The 22,259-nt window shown below is 49.1% G+C and overlaps 1 protein-coding gene across 27 annotated transcripts; it reads right to left on the bottom strand.

Moving 5' to 3' along the window:
* Positions 1-6,292: 6,292 nt before the first annotated feature.
* HUS1 (HUS1 checkpoint clamp component) lies at positions 6,293-22,136 on the bottom strand. 27 transcript variants are annotated; one of them, XR_014833084.1, is made up of 10 exons: positions 22,008-22,136; positions 21,266-21,393; positions 20,992-21,168; positions 19,003-19,110; positions 17,956-18,030; positions 17,113-17,340; positions 14,160-14,282; positions 12,819-12,938; positions 10,403-10,580; positions 6,293-7,076 (listed from the first exon to the last, which is right to left on the bottom strand). XR_014833084.1 is itself a non-coding variant. In NM_001136511.1 (9 exon segments), coding segments are annotated over 9 exon segments (864 nt in total). In that variant the 5' UTR covers positions 22,060-22,132; the 3' UTR covers positions 10,323-10,497.
* Between the last annotated feature and the right edge of the window lie 123 nt (positions 22,137-22,259).

Raw genomic sequence — 22,259 nt, 5'->3', positions numbered from 1 at the left:
CACAGTGAGTTAAGAATCAACTGCAGCTGCTCAGATCATTGCACAGGTTCAATCTCCGGCCTGGAGCAGTGGGTTAAAGGATCTGGCGCTGCTGCAGCTGTGGCATAAGTCACAGCTGTGGCTTGGATTCAATTCCTGGCCCAGGAACTGCCATATGCCACAGGTGTGACCATGAAAAAAATAATAAAGAAAAAAGTCCTGGAGTTCCCATGGTGGCTCAGTGGTTAACGAATCCGACAAGGAACCATGAGGTTTTGGGTTCGATCCTTGGCCTTGCTCAGTGGGTTAAGGATCCCGCGTTGCTGTGAGCTGTGATGTAGGTCACAAACGTGGCTCAGATCCCGAGTTGCTATGGCTCTGGTGTAGGCCAGCAGCTACAGCTCCAATTCGACCCCTAGCCTGGGAACCTCCATATGCCGTGGGAGCAGCACAAGAAATCGCAAAAAAAAAAAAAAAAAAAAAAGTCCTTTTTCTGGGGGAGGTCACTTGGGGTCCCTTAATCAAAATCTTTGATGTGTTGTCTTTTGAGATAATTGTTAATATTACATTCCTACAAGTGACTCCATTTGAGGATGTTAATCCTTATTATATACGCATTTTAAATCTTATTTTAAATCTTGTCTCTCTCCATTTGTCAGGAAAAAAACTGGCAAGGGTAGGAGTGACTCGTTGCGATAATTTCTTCTAGCCCTGTACTATTTCCCTGGCAATATGAATACCATGGAATTCTATCTGTTTGGGCAGAACGTCTATGTTCTTTTATTATTATTTTTAGTAAACTATATATACCCAGAGTTCATATGGAGGCTTCAGTTCTTGAAAAGAACTGAGGACTCACTAAGATTTGTTCTCTCTGTACTTGGTCCCATTGAGTATGGGGATTCATTCTTCTCCTGGCATAGGGTTAACAAAAGCAGGGACAAAGCCCAATGCAGTCCATCCAGATGAATAAGGTAAGATGCCAAAGAAAACTTATAGTTTGGTTGTCCTGGATCTCATGAATGTAAAGTTTATTTTTACCACCACCAGAACCATCAGATGCATCCTTTTAAAAGGGAAACAGGAGATTTCAGACACACAGAAAGGAGAAGGCAGTGAGACCTGAGAAGCAGAGACTGAGTGATGTGGCTACTGGTCCAGGAAGGCTGGCCCTCTCAAATAGTCCTTCAGCAGGAATGTTTTCTATCAGCACGCTCCAATGGCTGTAGTGAGCCATCCTAGAACGACGTGGCGCAAATCTTACTACAAAAGCCAACACCAAAGAATGCACGGCAAAAACAAATAAACCACCACCAACAAAAAATCAATCTGGGTCCTTAATAGCGTCACTGAGCCACTTAACCACCCCTGAAGGCATCCTACCTCAGGACAGACTATACAAGAGTAACTGATTCTCCCTCCTGGTATGAGACATTATTCAAGCCAGTTAGATGGGAGTTTTCTGTTATTGCAGCAGAAAGCATCCCAACAGATGGAAAAGCATTGCTTTTTTAAATGAGAAAATACTTTTTTAAAGAATGCAGCTGTCACCCTATGGTCTTACTCTCTCTGCCCCTTGGTCACATCTGGAATAGATGTTATCACTGAGGTTAATGCTAAGCATCACTATTTTAAATAGGCCACACTTTAATTTAAAAAATTACTTTCATCTTCATTTAATATCCTACCAGCTTGCATGTTTCTTGGGTTAGAGAAAATAATTATACATTAGAATTTTTAAGGCTTATTGCTGAATACATAAACCTTAGACCTGACACAACTAGAGGAAGAACAAACCCAAAGGGAATAGAAGGGAAAAAAATCATAAAGATCAGAGCAGAAATAAATGAAATAGAGCCAAAGAAAACAAATAAGGTCAATTGAAATTAAGTTATTTGAAAAGATAAATAAAATTGATAAACCAGACTCATCACAAAAAACAAAAAACAGAGAGGGCTCAAATCAATGAAATTAGAAATGAAAAAGGAGAAGTTACAACTGACTCCACAGAAATACAAAGGATCATAAGAGACTAGAACAAACTAAGAAGTATGGACAACACCAAGAAATGGACACATTCTTAGAAAGGTACAATCTTCCAAGACTGAACCAGGAAGAAACAGAAAATATGAACAGACCAATCACAAGCACTGAAACCAAAACTGATTTAAGGAGGGCCCGTCGTGGCACAGCAGAAATGAATCCAACTAGGACCCATGAGGTTGCGGGTTCGATCCCTGGCCTGGCTCAGTGGGTTAAGGATCCAGCATTGCCATGAGCTAGGGTGTAGGCTGGCAGCTGAAGCTCCGATTAGACCCCTAGCCTGGGAATGTCCACATGCCGCAGGTGTGGCCCTAAAAAAGCAAAAAATAGTAATTAAAAAAAAACAACAACAAAAGGTTCATGCTTGCTTTCATACTTGTGTCACAAAACACAGTGGCTGATCTTCTGCTTGCCTCTGCAGACTGGTCTCAGCCCGTTTTACACGGTCAGTGCCCAGGAGGCTGACCTTGGACATAAACTGACTACAGGCTCTTGCCTTCTGACTTCCTGTTGGCTTGTCAGCGGTTACACACTGCTCCGCAGGCCGATGTGGGCTAGTGTGACGCTTGACCCAAAGTTGCAGCAACTGGCAGATCCCAAACTTTACGAAGTTTTCTGTCTGAGGTTGAGTCCTGGCAGAGGTGCCAGCTCAGGCCCAGGGAGATGGTGGTCCTGCCCCGTTACTTACCTGCACTGCAGCATCATTCCTTGAGATTCCTTACACTCTGCTTTTACACCTTTGCTAGCAGTGCCTTTACTGATATTCTTCTGTAAGGACTCTGAACCCTTCAGTTGGCACCACTTTCCTAATTTTACAAATGTGAAAGCGGAGGCAGGAGGCATTGAGAAACTTCTCAGAGGAGTTCCCGTCATGGCTCAGCAGAAACAAATCTGACTCGCATCAGTGAGGACGCAGATTTGATCCTGGCCTCGCTCAGTGGGTTAAAGATCCAGTGTTGCCGTGAGCTGTGGTGTAGGTCACAGATGTGGCTTGGATCTGGCATTGCTGTGGCTGTGGTGTAGACCAGTGGCTACAGCTCTGATTCGACCCCTCATCTGGGAACCTCCATATGCTGTGGGTATGGCCCTAAAAAGACCAATAAATAAATAAATTAAATAAAACAGAATCTTGTCAGAAATCATGCAGCTATTGTATGCCCAGGCCCAAATGCACATTTGAGTTTAAAGCCAGAGCTTGTAACTATTGTCGCCCCAAGAGATGTTCTTTGTTGGAGATTGCACTGGCCACACGGCTTCACACAAGAAATCCTAAAACTTTGCAGGAAGGCCTGGCATCTGGAGGCTGACTGCTTGGGGTGTATGGAAATACACACTGCCTTTGTGACAGTTATTAAAGCCATTCACCCAATATTTCCAAGTCTTCTTTCAGGGACTCGTCTGAACTCTTCCATCTCCTTAGAGCTGGGCGTGACCACGCCACTTTCTTTGGCTGGTGGAGGCGGGGAGAAGTGGCACTTCCAGGAGAAATCGCCCCGAACCAGTGTGTGACTCCTCTCTAGTCTCCACCCCCAGCAACTGCGGCGATGACTGACGGCATCCCCTTCAGCCCGCGGTTCTGAGTTTGGCTGACAGAGGATCAGCACTCCCTCCCACCCGACCCACAAGAGGCACCTAAATTAGGGAAAAGCTTCTCTGAGCCACTGAGACTTGGGGGCTGTTACGCCAGTATAACCAAGCCTAACTCCCTGCTGCAGACGGAAGTGTAGGTAGAAGACACTGGATCTGGGGGAGAGATGTTAACGGGATTAAAATAGGGCTCATATCTCAAAGAACACCGAGCACTGTGAGGTACTGGGGTGGATATGAAACATGTCCTCACTACCATAAAATCAGCGTCCACACCATGACACCTCAGTGAACAAGGACCAAAATCCCTCCTCCCTTCGAGAAGCTGCGGCTGGAAGGAAAATTAAGGAAGACGATGCCCAACTCCCCCCTTCTCAGTGAATATTCCACCTATTCATTTGAATGCCCCTCATAGCCAGCGTGCCAAAGAGGTGAACTGCTCACGTAAATAAATCCTCACTTTGCTTTCTCCACTTCCGTCTTGTTTCTGATTCCTTCTGCGATGAAACAAGCACCTTCCCTTCGGGACCACTCTGGTGGGGCCAGTCAGGAGGTTTTTGGTAGCCTCTACCTCTCCTCCCTCGCACTGGACAGGGGCCGCCTTCCTTTCGGCCATTTCCCTCTTAGCTCGCCCCCTTGTGGGCTGGAGAGGTATTGCCTTGCTTCTTCCCACAACACCCCCTCTCCCCCCACGGCGCTCTCTTCCACGGTCTGTCAGTCCCATTTTCTGACCTATTGCCACAAAACAAGTGGGTGTGAGACACACAAGTAAAAGGCATCAGGGGAGGTCCTGTCGTGGCGCAGTGGAAATGAACCCGACTAGGAACCATGAGGTTGCTGGTTTGATCCCTGGCCTTGCTCAGTGGGTTAGGATCCCGCGTTACAGTGAGCTGGGGTGTAGGTCGCAGACGTGGCTTGGATCTGGCGTTGCTGTGGCTGTGGGGTAGGCCGGCAGCTGTAGCTCCAATTGGACCCCTAGCCTGGGAACCTCCATATGCCGCGGGTGCGGCCCTAAAAAAGAAAAAAGGGGCAAAGCCATCAGGGTGTGTGCCACGTAAAAGACACCTGTGTTTCAAAGGGTAAGTGGACTGTAGAACAGACTAGAGTGAGGATGGGTCTGTGCCCACCTCAAGGCAAATTCCACACAGCATTTTTAGGCGCACAGTTAAAAAAGCCTAATGCTGAGCCTCCCTGCGGCGACCCTTACAGGCTCATTATTGGCCCACCTGTGCCTGACTATCCTGTCTCCACTCTGCACCCCACCTCACGCTTCCTTCCCACTCTTCTGTGCTTTACTCTGCTAGAAATGAGGAAAGAAATCTGCCAGTTTTCCTGCCTTTCCACTCGTCCCCTACTTCCTACTATTGTAAAGCACAGGTCGTGTCAGGGGACACTTCCAGCCATCCTCTAAGGACCGGAGCTAAGGGCTTTGCCTGTCCGTCACTTCATCACCCGCCATCAGGTTCAACTGTGCAGGAATATAAAATGCAGGCGTCCTCAGAGCGTGTGCCATGGTTTTGGCCTCAGGAGCTCTCTCCCGTGGTGTGTCCGTGGTCCGTGTGCACCCTCCCAAGATGGGGCAGGAAGGTCCTGTGCTGCCCAGCTGGACTCCTGAAGTCTGGGCCGCCACCTTCGCAGACAGCCCTGATCGCTGCCTGGTGTCGGGCAGTTTTAACACCCAACTCTCAGTGATGGATAGAAAACAAGACAGAATACAGGCGAGGGAACAGAGAGCCAAAAACAGAGCAAACCAACCAGACTCACCAGGCCTCACACGTACCAGGCACTAAGTAGACGTCACATGCAGGGGACACCCTACTTAACAGCAGGGACGCATTCTGCTCAAGAGCACAGGGGACATTCTCCAAGAGACTGTACCTTAGGTCTTAGTAGACTTTAAAAGATAAGTATCACATAAAGTAAGATATCTTCTCTGAACACAACAGATGAAGTCAGAATTCATCAGCAGAAGAAAAATGGAAAATTCCCAAACATACAGAGATTATACAACACACTCTAGAACAACCAGCGGGGCAGAGGATAAATCAGTGGAGACTAGAAAATACTTGGAAATGAATGAAGGCGCCAAAACTTAGGAGATGCAGAAAAAGGGAAACGTGGAACTTTAAATGCCTACATTAAAAATAAGGATCTCAAATCAACACCTAACTTTATACCTTAAGGAACCGGAAGAACAACCAAACACACATTTAAAGCCACACCAAACGTATTATTTTATAGAATTGATATCCTAAAACATGAATAAAAGTCGTCCTTAGAAAGCTCTGCATTTACATCAATCCAGACCACGTGACAAAAGTCGAACCCTGCATTTGCAGGGCAAGGCTGATTCAGGACAACGCCATGGTCCCTGGCAGATGGCCCCGCTAAGCTCCCCCTGCAGAGCTGAATTTGAGCCACCACTGTCTCCTGGTTGTTTCCAACACGTCCAGTCTGAAGGGAGGTCTGCCTGCATCACTAGGAACAGAGGCACCAAACACCCCCAAGTCACACTGATGCTTCGTTCCCGTTTGGTAAGACCGCAGGCTCCAGAAACTGGTGATGCCCTGTCACGAGCTGCTTCGGAGGATGTGCTGTGAAAATTAAGTCTCAAGTCCAATATTTAGGAAACTATAATTGCCAGCTGATGATGTACTGCATTCAAATAATAAGTATTACTCAGTCCCATAAAAATGATTTATTTTCGTTACAAAGCCAAGTATAAAAGTTTTAGAAAATACCTAAGTTTACAAAAATTGAAATCAAACATCCAGAAATAACCAAGTTTAAATGCTGGTACCTATTTTCCCAATCTTTTTCTATCACGCACACACGTACATTGTTATTCTCCAAACTGGGATCAGACGGTACACACGAAAGCCTGATCTGCTTTTTGTAACTTAACTGGAAGTCACAGACATTTTGCATTATCAGTACATTTTTTTCTGTAACATTACTCTTAGAGTATGAAACACTGTATCAAACTACAGATTGTTTAACCAATCCCCCCTATTTCATGTTTTTTTAGTAGAACTGTATAAAAGACTCTTTTTTTTTCTTTTTGGGCCATACAGAGTCATGTGGAAGTTCCTGGGCCAGGAACGGAATTCCAGCCACAGCTGTGGTAACACCAGATCCTTAAGCCGCTGTGCCAGGCCGAGAACTGAACTGGAATGCCACCGCGACAAGCCGGATCATCAACCCACTGCGCCACATCAGAGACCCTCAAACACCTTCGAATATGTGAATGTGTGTGTAAATTCCTAAAAGGAGTATTAAAGCAAAGGGCACACACCTTTCTGAAGGCTTTCATACGTCACCCACACCAGACTGGACTCTGAAGAAGGTGCACACGCAGAGTCCACACTCCCACGGCAGTGGCTGATGGGCCCATGCTTCCCCTGGTCGTCTCGTTACGGAGGCTAACAGTCAAAGAGACGGTTCGTCCCTCCTGCACTGAGAAGCAGCTGTAAAAACACAGAAAAGTGCCCAAGCCTCCTTGCAAACCCCCATTAGAATCCGCATAAAAGGGCAGACCTGCAGCCCTTCAAAACCATGCTCTGCTCACTGGGCCACACCCACCAAGAACGTGGGCACCGCGACACCCCTGCTGCTCCTGCAGCAGGGCCGGGATTCCAGCCCAGGGCTGACGCTGAGGCCGCAGTCCAGGACTGCCCCCACCAGGCCCTGGGGACTGTGGTGGGTAAGTGGCCCCGTAGGGAGGATGACCAGGAGCTCGGACAGTCTCTGCCCGCTGGGGATCAGGGATTCTTAAACACCCCTGACCCTGCACAGACTGAGCTCCAGACGTGGTTCCCAAAGCGACCTGGGTCTGAGCATGGCCACCAAGGACAGCCCTCCACACGGCTGAGTCTTACACGAGCACCGTCGAAGGGTGTCCCTAAAAGCCAGAAAGCTATTTACAAAGAAACCTCAACCCTCTGGAGCTCCCGCTGTGGCTCAGCAGAAACGAATCTAACCGGCATCCATGAGGACACAGGCTCGATCCTTGGCCTCGCTCCGTGAGGATCTGATTGCTGCGAGCTGTGGTGTAGGTCACAGATATGGCTCGGATCACGTGTTGCTGTGGCTGTGGTATAGGCTGGTAGCTACAGCTCCAATTCAATCCCTAGCCTGGGAACCTCCATGTGCCTCGAATGCGGCCCTAAAAAGACAAAAAGAAAGAAAGCAAGCAAGCTCAACACTTTGAGATGTCAGTCTTGAAATAAGTTAATTTTTTAAGTTATATTCCTTCCTCTAAATGGACTAAACTGCTATGACCTAGCCCAGCGACCTTGCTTTGGCAAACTGTGCAGAGAAGCAGCACTGCTTGCTGCCCCGTGCTGCAGTTTCCATCAGCTCCCAGCAGTGCGGGAAGAAGGGCCACCCTCGCTCAACAGCTCTGTGGGAGGCGGAGGCCGAGGCAAACACAAAGCAGCAAGTCTCACCAACAATCAGCAAGAGACCCCAGCGCCTCAACTCCAACTCAGAAGGCCCCCTTGGCCACACCCACCCAGAGAAAACCTTGAGCCATCCAGAAAACCATCAAATCAGGTTTACTTAACTATATGGGGTGAGGGGAGTTCCCGTCGTGGCGCAGTGGTTAATGAATCCGACTAGGAACCATGAGGTTGCGGGTTCGATCCCGGGCCTTGCTCAATGGGTTGAGGATCTGGCGTTCCCCTGAGCTGTGGTGTAAGTCGCAGACGCGGCTCGGACCCCGTTGCTGTGGCTCTGGTGTGGGCAGGTGGCTACAGCTCCAATTCGACCCCTAGCCTGGGAACTCCATGTGCCGAGGGAGTGGCCCTAGAAAAAGTCAAAAAGACAATAATAATAATAAAGCGAGACTTTAAAAAACAAACAGACAAACAAAAAAAACCATATGGGGTGAGGGAAATTATGTCTGGTTTGATTCTAATCCCAGCCCTGCCATCAGCTATTAACCTACTCTGCCAAATCAAGCCTCAGAATGTCTGTGCTGCTCTGATCTGCCCAGGCCCTGCCTGCGTCCTCCGCACAAGGCCTGCGTGTCTGACACCTGGACGACGGAGGGCTGAAAACTGAGGGCGCCCTGTGTGACGCAGGTGAGGAGATTATCTTACACTATCTTCATCATACACCGAAAACCATCACTGGAATAATCAGGAAGAACTAATCTTCCAGGCTGGTACGTCACGAGCACATCTTAACAGAAATCTAAGTTTCATTCAACTATTTTCAGGTATTGCTTCATTGTACGTCATGATTTTTATGTTTTATCACTATAGCTAGAATTAATTTTGCTATAAGCCATAAAGGGAAGACTTCGAATTCAAATGAGGAGCTCCTGGCTCAGCAGGTTAAGAACCCAACTAGTGTCCATGAGGAGGTGGGTTTGATCCCTGGCCTTGCTCAGTGGGTTAAGAATCTGGCACTGGCATGAGCTGTGGTGTAGGTCACAGACTCGGCTCAGATCCTGCATTGCTGTAGCTGTGGTGTAGGGCAATTCAACCTCCTAGTCTGGAAACTTCCATATGCTGCAGGTGCGGCCATAAAAAAAAAAAAAATTCAAAGGATATTCTGACTCTGATTTTAAAAGTGTTAGTTTAACAAAATATTACATCCCATTTAAACTAACATTAGTAAACATTGGAGGAGTCATTCAAAAACAGTGGTTTTACCAAATAATAGGAAAATACATAAAATAATTTTTCAGTGTGGCTGTTGTTCCACTTCTTCCTTTTACCCGAAGCAACTGCCTTGTTTTTCAAGCTGGTGTGGTGACGGTAAGGTCATGTTTATGATGTCCGCCTCCAGAGGACAGGTGAGACTCACTCAAAATAGGAATTACGATGAAAAATGAGAAAGCTGACCCACCAGCACCCATATCAGCCATGACACCCAGACAGAAACATCATCTCATTGCTGAACACAGACACTGGCTGAAACTTCTTGTTTCTCCTGTAAATACAGGAGAACGACAGATCCACTGCGATGGGGAAGGAAGAATTATAAGGATTACAACCTGGGACCACACTGGCCTCAGGAAGGCACTGGAGGAGCAAGGGCCTCGAGAGCTGGGTCAGCTGGACCAGCTCTCACAGCACCACCAGGGGCCGACTCGTGGATGTCACATCAAGACTCCACACGCTATATACAGCCAGACACCCACTGACGCTCTGGGTGACCGCGGTGAAAGGAGAGTCTCCAAGTGATGGCCCAGGACAGGCAAGTGCATGGAAACTTAAGGGCTCCAGGTCTGTCCCCTACAACATGCTGAGCTGGAGACAGGGCCTTGGAGACAAAAATGTCACGCCCAACAAACATTATTTTTGCCATTTTTTTTTTTTTTTTAGGGCCGCACCTGCAGCATATGGAGGTTCCCAGGCTAGAGGTCTAATCGGAGCTACAGCTGCCAGCCTACACCACAGCCACAGCAACACAGGATCTGAGCCATGTCTGTGTCCTACACCATAGCTCACAGCAATGCCGGATCCTTAACCCACTGAGTGAGGCCAGGGATCGATCCCTCAACCTCATGGTTCCTAGTCGGATTTGTTTCTGCTGCACCATGACGGGAACTCTTATTTTTGCCAATTTTGATTACCACACCAATTCTAAATACAGGAGAATGTTCACAACTTCAATAAGAAAGTTTAAAGTCTGAAAAAAATAAATTTTATCCTTTCAATCTCTTAGCGGCAAAACAAAGCAGACAGAACAAAGAAGAAATATAAAGAAATATATATCCTACTGTATTTCATTAATTCAATTTCTAGTTAAAATATTATAGAAGGAAAAAGTAAAAACACACCGGATGGCTGTGAGGACAGAGACAATGACTTAGCAGACATCACCCACTGCTTCGGGCTGAGACCCAGGTCCCGGGCCCCGTCCAGGGAGGGGGTGCTATGACAGCGCGGGGATGAAGTACTGCAGGGAAGCGTCTTCGTGGAGCAGGTCAAAGTGGACGATCTTGTTACTCACGATATCTGGGGGAAAAGAAGCCTCTGCTGTACAGACCTGCTCCAGCAACACGCTCTCCCCTCGCAAGGCTGCCGCAGCCTCTCCCCGCATCGCCCCTGGAGGCACACGGCCTCCCCCATCTGTCCACCAGCCCCTGGGATACCACGGGGCGCCAGCTCACCCACAGACTGCCCCCAGGAAGCTGCTGAGGTCTCCGGTGAAAAACGCACAGGGCAGACTTCCCAGAACCTCCCCGACCCCGGACAACGTGCCTGGGGCAGGCAGCGTTTCCCTCCCCCTCCCCCGGCACAGCCTGAGCCAGCTGCGGGACGTGCAGGAGGCAGCCTCCGAGGCTGGGGCGGTGCCAAGGCCCTGGGCCTGGGACACAGAGCAGCGAGCCAGGGGAGGTCATGCCGCCGGGGCAGGTGAGCTAGCTGCGGGGCAGGCCACCCCTGAGGAGAGCTGGCCGAAGCAGATCAAGCCAGGTGGTGAGGGGAAGGGCGGACCGAGAGCCGAGCCTGGCTGCAGAGACCAGTCCCAGGAGGAGGGAAGGTGGGGAGGGGACCCCGAGGACCAGCAGAAGGACACGACTCAGGAGAAGTGCTGACAGAGGCAGTGGAGCCAACACCTGGAGACGATGCCCCAAGGACAGAACTGCTGGCAGAAAAGGAGGTCCAGGGGCGAAAGAAACGGTGTGAGAAAGTCAGCTCTGGCTGCCCTCATCTGCCGGTCCCCCTCTCTGCCACATTTGGGTGCACCAGTCACCTTTCTGAGTCAGGAGCCGCTGGGATGCAGGCTCAGGCCTGACGCAGCGCAGCTGGGGCCACACCCCTCCCCACGCTTCCACTATGCAGACGGGAGGGGTGGCTGCCAAGGACCTGCATGGGGCATCACTAGGAGCTTTTTCCGAGGACAGACTCCAGGCTCTGAAGAGGCATCAGCACTTAACAAGGCCCCGGTGATGGGTGTCCACGCTGACAATTTGGGAAGCACTGGCTGAAACCTACGAGGACCTTGCTCCCTCAGCCCTAGGAGCACCCACACCACAGCTGCTCAAGATGCAGCGCAGGTGGATCTGGCACCTCGCAGCACGACCCCGGAATCCAGGGGCTCTCACTGCTCCTTTTCCGACAGGGTTCTCCGACCCTCCTCCTGGGCTCTCTCCACACCTAATGCCTTCCTCCTGCACTCATGCTGCTCCCCTCCCTTTAACAGAGCCATCTAGAATTTTCTAATCCTTCTCTACAGAGTGCTGACCATCTGATGATTACCAGTCATCCTGGGCCACCCTTCTCAGCTCTGTTCACTGGAGGCTGAGTGCTCAGGCTGGGAGTTCACACGCATCTGGTGTCACTTGCAAGCAAGGCCACAGTTTGCTTTCAACGGCTGTGATCTCGACAGCAAGGAAACAGAGCCTTGAAAAATTCTCAGCAAGTGAGCCCTTCCTCATATGATCAAGGAATGAAGGGTGACGAAGCAGGTGTGAAACTGAGAAAGACAGGCCAACCAGAATCCAGAGACTAGCGTTAAAAACCACTGTTAAAAATCAGGAGTAGGAGTTTCCATTGTGGTGCAGTGGAAACAAATCCAACTAGTATCTATGAGGACACGGGTTCAATCTCTGGCCCTGCTCAGTGGGTTAAGGATCAGGCACTGCCATGAGCTATGGTGTAGGTCACAGACACGGCTCAGATCCCGCATTGCTGTGGCTGTGGCGTAGGCTGACAGTTGCAGCTCTGATTTGACCGCTAGCCTGGGAATTTCCATATGCTGTGAATATGGCCCTAAAAAAAGCAAATCAATCAATCAATCAGGAGTCGAGAGGAAGCATGGATGACAAGATACAGGATAAAGATAAATGAAAAGGTCATGTTTAGACAGAGGAAGGGAACAAACGCACTGAGATGGGAACTTAAATCCAAGCCCAATGGCGTCAGGGACTCCGCACAGGTTAACACTGGATTAACACAACCAGGCTGGGCTGGGCAGGCCCCTGGGGCTGCTCTCCTGATGCAGACCCCATGTGACGCCAGACGAGGCAGCCCAGGCCCATCTCCATGCACTATGGCTGCAGGCCTCTAGGAGCCAAGAGTCCTTGCAGGTGTTTTTGTAGCCATGAATACTCAAAACACCCAATACCCCAGAAACTGGAGTCCACGTGCCTGAGCTGTTTTGTGGCTTTTACGAGACTGCATACAGCTTGTGAAGACTACAACTGATTAAAGTATCTGAAATATGAAAAACAAATCAAAATGCAAACTTACTGCATGTGGCCTTTGTAGGATTTACTTGTTGTCCAGCAAGAAACTGTAAGAGCTTCCTAATATCTATTTGCACTTCAGCCATTTGTTCTGAGTTTCCATCTTGAGAAGTGTTTTCAGAAGCTAAAATGACAGAACATTTTAAAATACAATTATCTTTAGGTGGAACAGGGAGCCCAGAGACAGCACAGTGACTGTTTAGTTAAGTAGACGCCTTAGCGTTACCACTGATTCGGGCAGCCTGAGGTACTGCATGATACTCAGGAATCATTCGCTAAGCAAACACTGAAGTGCTCACTCCTCAAAACACTATGCTAATTTCCAGGGAATCCTCATTTACAGGGATCTGAACATGACCCGATGTCCTCCTTCAGGTCAAAGAAGCTGGTTATCGATTAGAAACATACACAGCGGAAGGAAGGCCTCTCATGATAAAGTGGAATGAAAGGAACTGTCCTCTCCACTGCAGGAAGGATCAAAGCCCTTCTTTATTATCAAACAAAGTGAGGAATGCCAAAACACGTCACTCGGTGCAGCTGCTATCAAAGCTGTATTCACACGGATTTCACTTTGCTCCAGCAGCGTGCCCGTCACTATAAAGTGCCAGCCCTTTCAATGCTGCGCTCAAGTGTGTCTGTAATAAGAGCACATGCAGTAATAAATTTTAATTCTTAAACTGACAGGGGCCTTATCAGATCTACCTGGGAACCCACGGATGACGAGAACCGTTTTCATGCTGGTGAGCACTGTCCCCAGGGCCTCTGCCTGGCTCCCTGCTGGAACACTGCTTCCAAGGCCTGCCCACTGCTGTGTGCTCTGCAGCACAGCTTCTAATCCCTGAGTCCATCCGCTCAGCCACAGCTTACTGTACCGATTCCATAGTCCCTCAGCACCTTGTATGAGACAAAAAATCTGATGATGTGTGAAAAGCTTGTATTTGCGAATATAATTTTCTAAGTACCAAAGAGACTAAAGCAGGAGAAAATAAGAAATGTTATGTACATTTCTGATACCATCTCAGATGAAAAACTGCCACCTTTAGTAGCAGAAACAGGAATTCAAGCACACTGTCCAGCCCCAGCCCAGACTTCTGCACGCGGAGTGAGTGCAAGGCCAGTCCTTCAGCCACCCAGCGGAGGCAGAGCCCCTTATGCCTGGAGGCTGACCTTCCCACCACACTGCAGCAACAAGGGACTCAACCTCAATTATGCGTTCCCTCCCCAAGCACCGCATTGTTCCGAATTTCAACCATTTTCCATTTAGAGCCCTACAGCTAGAGGAAGGCGTGTCATCTGAAACAACTGATTTATCAAAAGCACAGTTAAGGCCCACTGGGAAGCTTACCTAACGGAGGATTTCCAAGATCTTTAAAATGAGTTGTAATACACACTAGTTCAGTTTCTATTTTCAAGTTCAATTCTCCATTTAGGTTTGCTTCGATAATCTGCAAATTGAGTATTTTACAGTCTTAAGAAGGAAAAGCAAAAGGGAAAAAACAAAGTGGATGTCAGCTTCCAACAAACTAGGTGACAAGGTGGCCCCCCCTCAAAGCCCAGTACATCCTGACAGCACCAAGTCCCACACGGCATCAGTGACAGAGCAACAACAAGGCCGGAGAACCAGGAACTCAGAAGTCCCCAGAGCAGCCCCTCTAAGCGCAGAAGGAAGACCTGAGAATGGGAAAGGGGGGCGGGGGGGAGGTGGCGGGGGCTCTGCCAGGCACTCTGACTCTGCGGACATCATGTAACTGGCGTGAAATGGAGCAAGGAGGACAGCAGGGAACGCGGAGGTTGTAAGCTCGCCAACTGCCTTATTTTTACAAATGGGCCAAACCATCTATTTTAACTACCAATTCGACGTAACCAGAAAGCCTTCAGAATTTCAGGGCAACATAAGTGTTTACCTATCAAGTAAAGTCAGATGTTGGGAGGGGAGATTTCCACATTTGGAGAGGCCCAGAGATACTGTCCAGGGCCCCGTGGGCACTGAGCTCTCTGCATTCACGGCATACCTGGGCTTGGTGACCCCGCCCCCCCCCCCCCCCCAACGCCAGGCCTCCCGTGTCGCCCCTCACTCCCAACAGTGCCCCGGATTTCTCCCAGGATCGAGGGGCCCTTTCCTTTCAACCTCCACCCTCCACCAACCAGCTGGGTCTCTGGACTGGGCAGAACCTAGAAATGAAGTTCAGAGAAAGATACATGTACCAAGATATGGCCTAAGATTTTGTGAATCGGCCCATGGCCTACTGCACTTTTTTTTTTTTTTTTTTTTAATTTTATGGCCTCGCCCATGGCATATGGAAGTTCCCAAGCCTGGGATTGAATCTGAGCCACAGCTGCAACAACACCGGATCTTTTAACCCACCGTGCTGGGCAGGGGATTGAACCTGTGCCTTGGCAGCAACCTGAGCCACTGCAGTGGGATTTTTAACCCACTGCGCCACAGTAGGAATGCCCCTGCACTACTTTTGATGTTGGCATCTCCCCATTTCTAAGCCTGGCAGGTGCTTGGGAAGCCCAGGCAGTTCCCAAGTCAGCATTTACTCAACCAATAATTCAAGACAGCCACCCGGCCAGTGGAAAGCCAAAGGCGGCGGTCCACTTGGGGCTGAGGTGGGCCGAAGGCGCAGCACGGAGGGAGGAGGGGTGAGACTGGTGGAGAATGAACTCGCTGCTCCTCTGGGCTGTGCCACAGCTAAGTCTGTCTACACCTGGGAACAGGATCTCGTATTCCTCATTCACGTTCCTCCAAATTACTGAACTCCCAATAGTTCTCATTCTAGAGACAAAATCAAAAAAATTGTTTAAACTTGGGTGAGCTGATATCCAAGGCTTTGATACTGCACGGAAAGCGTCCTCCCTGCTTCCTTGCATAGCCTAGCAAACGCCCTCTGATGGGAGGTATTCAGTTCAGCACTGCTCCCCCTCCACTCAGGAATACACGGTTATGCTGCTAAGCCAACTCTACTATACAGAAACAACACCTGACTGACATAAAACATGTAAAGCGACCCTTGTGAATATTCCGGACTGCTTACTGGGACTCTGTAAAGCCAACACCTGACACAGGCCTGGCTGTTTCAAATAAGCACACTCAATATTTACCGGTAAATTCTCATCACTTTTGAGAAACAGTAGCTCTATATAAAGATTTAGTCAAGAAAGCAGTTTGAGGAATTCCCTCGTGGCACAGCAGGTTAAGGCTCCACTGTTGTCACTACATTGGCTTGGGTTGCTGCTGTGGCACAGGGTTTGATCCCTGGCCTGGGAACTTCCAAATGCTGGTGAGACCAAAAAAAAAAGCAGCTTGAATGTCCTAGATTCACTTTACTTTTCCTTTTTTTTTTTTTTTTTGCTTTTTAGGACCATGCTCGAACATAAGGAGGTTCCCAGGCTAAGGGTCAAATCAGACCAACAGCTGCCGGCCTACACCACAGCCACAGCCACCATGGGATCCGAGCCGTGTCTGCGACCTACACCACAGCTCAGGGCAACGCCAGATCTTTAGCCCACTGAGCGAGGCCAGGGATCGAACCCGCAACCTCATGGTTCCTAGTATGATTGTTTCCACCGTGCCACAACAAGAACTCCCGATTCACTTTATTTTATTTATTTTTTTGTCCTTTTTTTTTTTTTGCCTTTATAGGGCTGCTCCCTACTCTAACTTGCCATATGCTCGATAAACTTTCTGTTTAGTATTTCAAATTGCAGTAGCCACTCCACAAAATTCTTACTTGTTTTTAAACACTCTAGGGGAGAGAAAAACACCATGGATGATTTTATCTAAGCAACTTTGCTGACTCATTTCCACTGGACCAAAAGAACAAACAATTGGATCCTTGAATTAATTGCCCTGCCCTTTCTCTCCCGGGCCTCTCTGAACCTCTCTGGGGGTGCCCAGGATATGCCCAGAGGAAGCTTCCAGCCTGACAACTGGATCAACATCAAGGGCAGCACAGGACACCAGTTCTGCACAGCACACACTGCTCCACCAGAAGCTGACTGTAAATTAAAATGAAATCCATAAAGATTAAGTCACGAAAGAAAAACACTCCTAAGTGAACACAACTGCAGAGACAAAACAGCCCATAAACGTTTTCTAGGCTTCACAAAACTTTTGTAATTCCAAAGATCTCCTAAATCTACATATCATTCCAGGTCCACGCACCAATACCTATAAACCGCTACAAGTGGCAGCCCACAGTGGGCGGCTACCACGCAAAGATGGGTAAGACAGCTCCCCTATTCAGGAAGCCGCCGGCTCAACAGGGGTTTTAAGATGTTAGCAGGTAACTTACCATGTAGTGCTGAGCAGAGCAGCCCAGCAGAGGGGCTTACAGCCAGGGCAGCGGGAGACGGTCTGGGAATTTCGAGGGACTGTGAGACTCTCCCAGGGGAAGGTGGGAGAGAAGCCGCTGGATGTGAAATGGCAGAGGGGGACTCTGGAAAGAGCTGGCATTGCGGGGTGGGTGAAGAGTCTAGAGTGGCTCTGCAAGGAAGTGTGGCCATGTGGCAGGTGACGAGGCCTGGGGACAGTGAAGGGCAACAGCTGATGCTTCCTCAGGGGGACCGAAACATACTCAAACGAGTTTTGGGGAGGGCGGGTGAGGAACTCAGGAGAGGCCCAGGAGTGAAGGAGGACCCACACAATTCCCCATCACTGTCACATTACAGCATCCCTGACACCAGACCTGCACAACAGGAAAGTCAGCCCGCCCCTCCACCTGGCCTAGGAGCTGCTCGGAGGAAGAGGCATGTATTCTAGGGGCTCTTTGTCCCAGGCTCACTGAGACATGTGCCAAGTAGACAGACACTCAACTCACTGCCAGCATTCGTGGTCATAAAAACACATGCACGTTCTCAGACAGGACAGAGAATATTCTATCCAAAACAGAAGGAAAGAAAGCCAGAACTGTGGAATGTCTTAACACACCATAAATATAAATGGGAAACAAGGGCAAACACAAGTGAGGAGAGCTGAAAAGCACTGGAATGGGTTTCTAGGAGCACCCGTTTCTGGCCCACGCAGGTCCCAGAACTTGAACGTGAGGCCACCAAGCCTCCACCAGAGGAGGCCCCTCCCAGGACACGGAGCTTAAAGCATGCACTTAGGAGCTCTTTCTGAAGAAATGAGAACTTACAAGGTGATTGCTGATGTTTTTCATCTTTTCCACAACACTTTTCATCGTCTTCAAGGCTGGTAAATAGATACTAACCTATGAAGCCAACGAGAAAGACCGGGAGTGTGAAAAACAGAACACAACCAAGTACTGAAAAGTGCTGGTTATCTCTGGAACATGTGTACACTTAAAACCCCTGGAATCCTGTTTTTAAATTGTCTGAAAAAGGTGTTTTTAAAATATAAAAACTCTACAGCTTCACCAACTCCTGCCTGCCTCCGGTTACCTCAGCGACCACGTCCCTGCGGGCTTTCTTCTGGTTCTAGGACTACAGCCCTGCAGCTGAGATGCCCCGTACACACCCTAGGGGAGTGAGACTCAGCCGGGCAGAGGCTGCCCCCTGCGGGGCTCACACCTGGCCTTCTCCTACTCTGTGCAAAACATGGGGCAGCGCCGCGGCAGGGCTCAGACTGGGATACAACAGTGCCGGCTTTTTCCCAGTGTAGATGTCTTCCAGGAGAGGTCGGGTAACGACTCCGTTCAGTGTATGTTCACAATCTCTTCTTCAGCGAATTGGGAGCAGGAGGCAAAGGACCCTTTGGGATCACCTTCATTTCCAGCGGCTCTCGGGCTTGTGTCAGAAGATCTAAAACAGCCTCTCCTTTCGGCCCTTACACACACCTGGGACATCACTCCTTACAAGACAAAGAAAAAACCAAGTCCTGAGAAACGCACCCTGGTGCCAAGGACCATCGCTCCCGAGAGGTGCAACGTCCTCCACGTGCCACTTTAGTTCCAAGCGCCATTACTGAGCAAGACTATCTCCTAACTGTAAAGGGCGTGGTGTTTCTGTCATACACAACACTATTTTAAGATGTTTTACGTAAGCAACTAAAGGCAAATATTCCAACTTCTTCCCCCGGAGTATCCTTTAAAAATGAATGCCCCTTGCTTTTCAGACACCACACAACTCTTAAATAAAACAGACGGCAAGACTATAACTGAAATCAGAGACTTCCAATCACACCATTTACTGTGCGGTGAGGAGAGACACTAGGCATCACTCACGTCAGCCTCTGGGACTGTAGGTTCCTGTAAGTCCTTCCACAGTTTTCTAGGAATAACCTTTACGGGGATGTCATGTGTCACAATGCGATTACTGCTTGACAAGGATAACTGCCAAGAGAAGAATTTAAACAATTTTTATAACTTGAAAAAAGAACTGAAAGACAAAAAAAGTTGATACCAAATTTAATAGAATGTTCTCAAGTCACTCATCAGAGTCCATTTAGCACATATTAATGGGGTGCTGTTCCAGCTCTGGGTCCTCTTAGGAGCTGGAAGTGTCCTCAACAAGAACAAGATAAAGTCCCTGAGGTGCCAACGGTACGCATGGGTCAGTAAGGAAGAGAACGCACAAACTGTGTGAGCTGATGCAATATGTACAATCACTACTGCAGTCAAACAGCAACCAGGTGAGCATGTGAAGAGGTTCTTAGCTAGGAGATCAGAAAAAGCTTCTCTGAGAGGTGATGTTTCAGATCGGACCAGAACAAGGAGAAGCTGTCAGCCACAGAAAAATAGGGACGAGGGGCACAGTGTTCTCCCAGGCAGGGGAACAGCGTGTGTAAAGTCGTGAGGCTTTTCAGACACCACACAACTCTTAAAGGGGTGTAGAAGGGACCGAGAGACCCTTTTGTGTGCAGGGGACACTCAGTGTGCAAAAGCACTGGAAGGATAAAACTAGGCTTGTCTATGTGCAGAGGCTCCTATGAGACTCATAATGAAGCAAGATATCCTGCACTTCAAGATAGAAAAGCAGTATATGTTGCTATTTTGCTTTTCTTTAAGCATCTGGAGAACCATACTACACTTACATTGTGAGGTGAAATACTCTGATTAGCTCTAAGAACTGCCTAACTGCCAAGAGCTGAGAAAAAAGTATGAAGAAAAGGAATCCTCCTCCATAGAGCACTAAATTAAATGCAGTGCTCACACATCAAATAAAAGTACACAGGAGTTCCCGTTGTGGCTCAGCAGGTTAAGGACCTGATGTTGTCTCTGAAAGGATGCAGGTTCGATCCCTGGCCTCGTTCTACCAGTGGGTTAAGGATCTGGAGTTGCCACAAACTGTGGTGTGGGTCACAGATGCGGCTCAGATCTGGTGTTGCTGAGGTTGTGCCACAGGCTGGCAGCCACAGCTCCAATTTGACCCCTAGCCTGGGAATTTGCAAAGCCTCAAGTGTGACTGTAAAAAGAAAAAAAAAAAGGTGTTAATGGCAGAAGAGGGGAAGAAGGGAGGGACACACAAACACTTGAAAGGTGAAAATGGAGAGAAACAACTGTTTCTAGACTGGGTGACAATACCAGTAAAAGAAATGGAGATGCTGGGGGGTGGGGGGATGTGCCTGGGCTGTGGGATGGAAATCCTGTGAAATCAGATGGTTATGATCATTATACAATGACAGATGTGATCAATTCATTTGAGTAATTAAAAACAAAAAAAAGAACCATGTACCATACAAAAAAAAAAAAAAAAAAAAAGAAAGAAAGAAATGGAGATGCTGGAATATGCAAATCTAAGAAAAAAGATGCAGATGTGTTATTTCATAGGCAAAGCAGGATCCTACTTGAACAGTACATGATAACAATGTCATTTAAATGCAAGGAGGATCTGGGTGGCTAGGATCCATGAGGATTCGGGTTTGCTCCCTGGCCCCGCTCAGAGGTTGAGGATCCAGAGTTAAGGATCTGCAATGGCGTTGCCATGAGCTCTGGTGTAAATCGCAGATGCGGCTTGGATCCTGCGTGACTGTGGTGTAGGCCAGCAGCTGTAGCCCCGATTAGACCCCTAGCCCTGGGAATTTCCATATGATGTGGGTGCAGCCCTAAAAAAGCAAAAAAAAAAAAAAACCTTAAAAATAAAAAATAAACACAAGGAGGACAGACCTTTCATTTCAATAAAACCAATTAGCTTCCCACATAGCGTTAACATGCCTAGGCTTATAACTTCTAATTCCTTCTGGGAAGTTTAAGAAACGATCCCTTCCTACTTACCAGCTCTATAGAAACTGTGAGGCATGGAAAGTGTTTATTAGTCAGCTTGATTTTCAAAGATCTGGCATTCTGGGCAGTTTTCAAGGCTCGAGATAAATTTTCCGACGTTAGCTCTAAATAAATCTCGTTGTTTTGTGCAGAGACACCTTCCATTTGAAATTCGCTGAAGAAGTTCTCCTAAGGGAAAAAAAGGCGGGCGGGAGGGGGGGACATGTACGCCCTTCCCAATGGCATTTAGGGGGAGTCTGCAGGCCTCTCAGGAGCTGGCACTCACCTGTTCCAGCTCACACCACATGCTCACCCCTCCATTGGCCACCTTGTCAGAGAGGATGAAATTCAACTTATCCGGGCTGATGCGCAGCGTGCAGGTTTTGGCAAGCTTGGCTATCATGTTACTGACTCCTATAGCAAAGGGTTAAAATAAGAAATCACTAAGAAGCAGGCCGAGTATCCCAGACGCCACGTCAGCCTGCAGAACTCCCGATTCAGTTCGGCATGGTGCGCTTTCCCGGTGGAGAAAATCCCGTTTACACTACGACCCACCGGGAATACCGCTTTATCCCGCTGAAGTCACGCCAGCCTCTCAACAGGCCTGCACGGTAGCATCGCCCGCCGCCCTCAGGACTGGAAGAAAGAAACCCAGACTCAGAGGCTAACTGGTGCCGATCGGTCGCATTCGTTCATTCCGGGCCCACCTGCGGCCGCTGGGTCCTGCAGGGGGCAAGACTAGGCCGGCAGGGGCGGAGAGCGCTCTGGGACCGGAGTGGAAATAGAGGTCTGCGTCTTTAGGGGCCGGCGACCAGTTTAAGGAAAGCCACGCAAGGCAAGTCCGGTTTTAGGAACCATTCACGTCCACCTGCGCCCGCCGCCAGCCTCCGGCTGGGCCCCCATCCCTTTCGGCCCCACCCCGCCCCTCCTCGCAGGGCCCCAGCCGCGCGCACTGCCTCCTTCCCGGCCGCCCTCCCTCCACTCTGCCCTCCTCTCCACGACCTGGGCCGACGCGGCCGCTTACTCACGGGTGAAGTGGTTCAGACAGGCCCCGTCCACAATCTTGGCCCGAAACTTCATGGCGGGACGCGGCCCGCCGGGGGCGTCTGCCGGCGACACACTCCAGTGCGTCCCGCCTTAAGCTTCCCGCCGGAAACGCCGCAGCCCCGCCCTGGGTTCCGCCCGCCTCTTTGGGGCGGGGAGCCGGGCCTTTGGGTCCCGCCCCCGGGGTGTGGCAGCATCTGCCGGAAGTGACGCCATCACCCGCCCTCAGGTGCAGG

Source organism: Sus scrofa, chromosome 18, assembly GCF_054392235.1.
Source record: "Sus scrofa isolate SSC_HxYL_T2T_F1_AM1 chromosome 18, Sscrofa_HxYL_maternal_Yorkshire_Landrace_v2.0, whole genome shotgun sequence".
Lineage (NCBI taxonomy): Eukaryota > Metazoa > Chordata > Mammalia > Artiodactyla > Suidae > Sus > Sus scrofa.
This window is presented reverse-complemented; position numbering and strand designations above follow the sequence as displayed.

Bases quoted from the DNA above. Each gene is read 5' to 3' on its own strand.
- HUS1 (XM_021078446.2), bottom strand. From the start codon at position 22,059: ATGAAGTTTCGGGCCAAGATTGTGGACGGGGCCTGTCTGAACCACTTC. The intron at 14,260-17,955 runs GTAAGTTCTCAT...CTCAATTTGCAG, and splicing joins AAAACATCAGCAATCACCTT to ATTATCGAAGCAAACCTAAA. The intron at 10,581-12,818 runs GTAAGTTTGCAT...CTTTTCCCCCAG, and splicing joins TCCTACAAAGGCCACATGCA to ATATCGTGAGTAACAAGATC.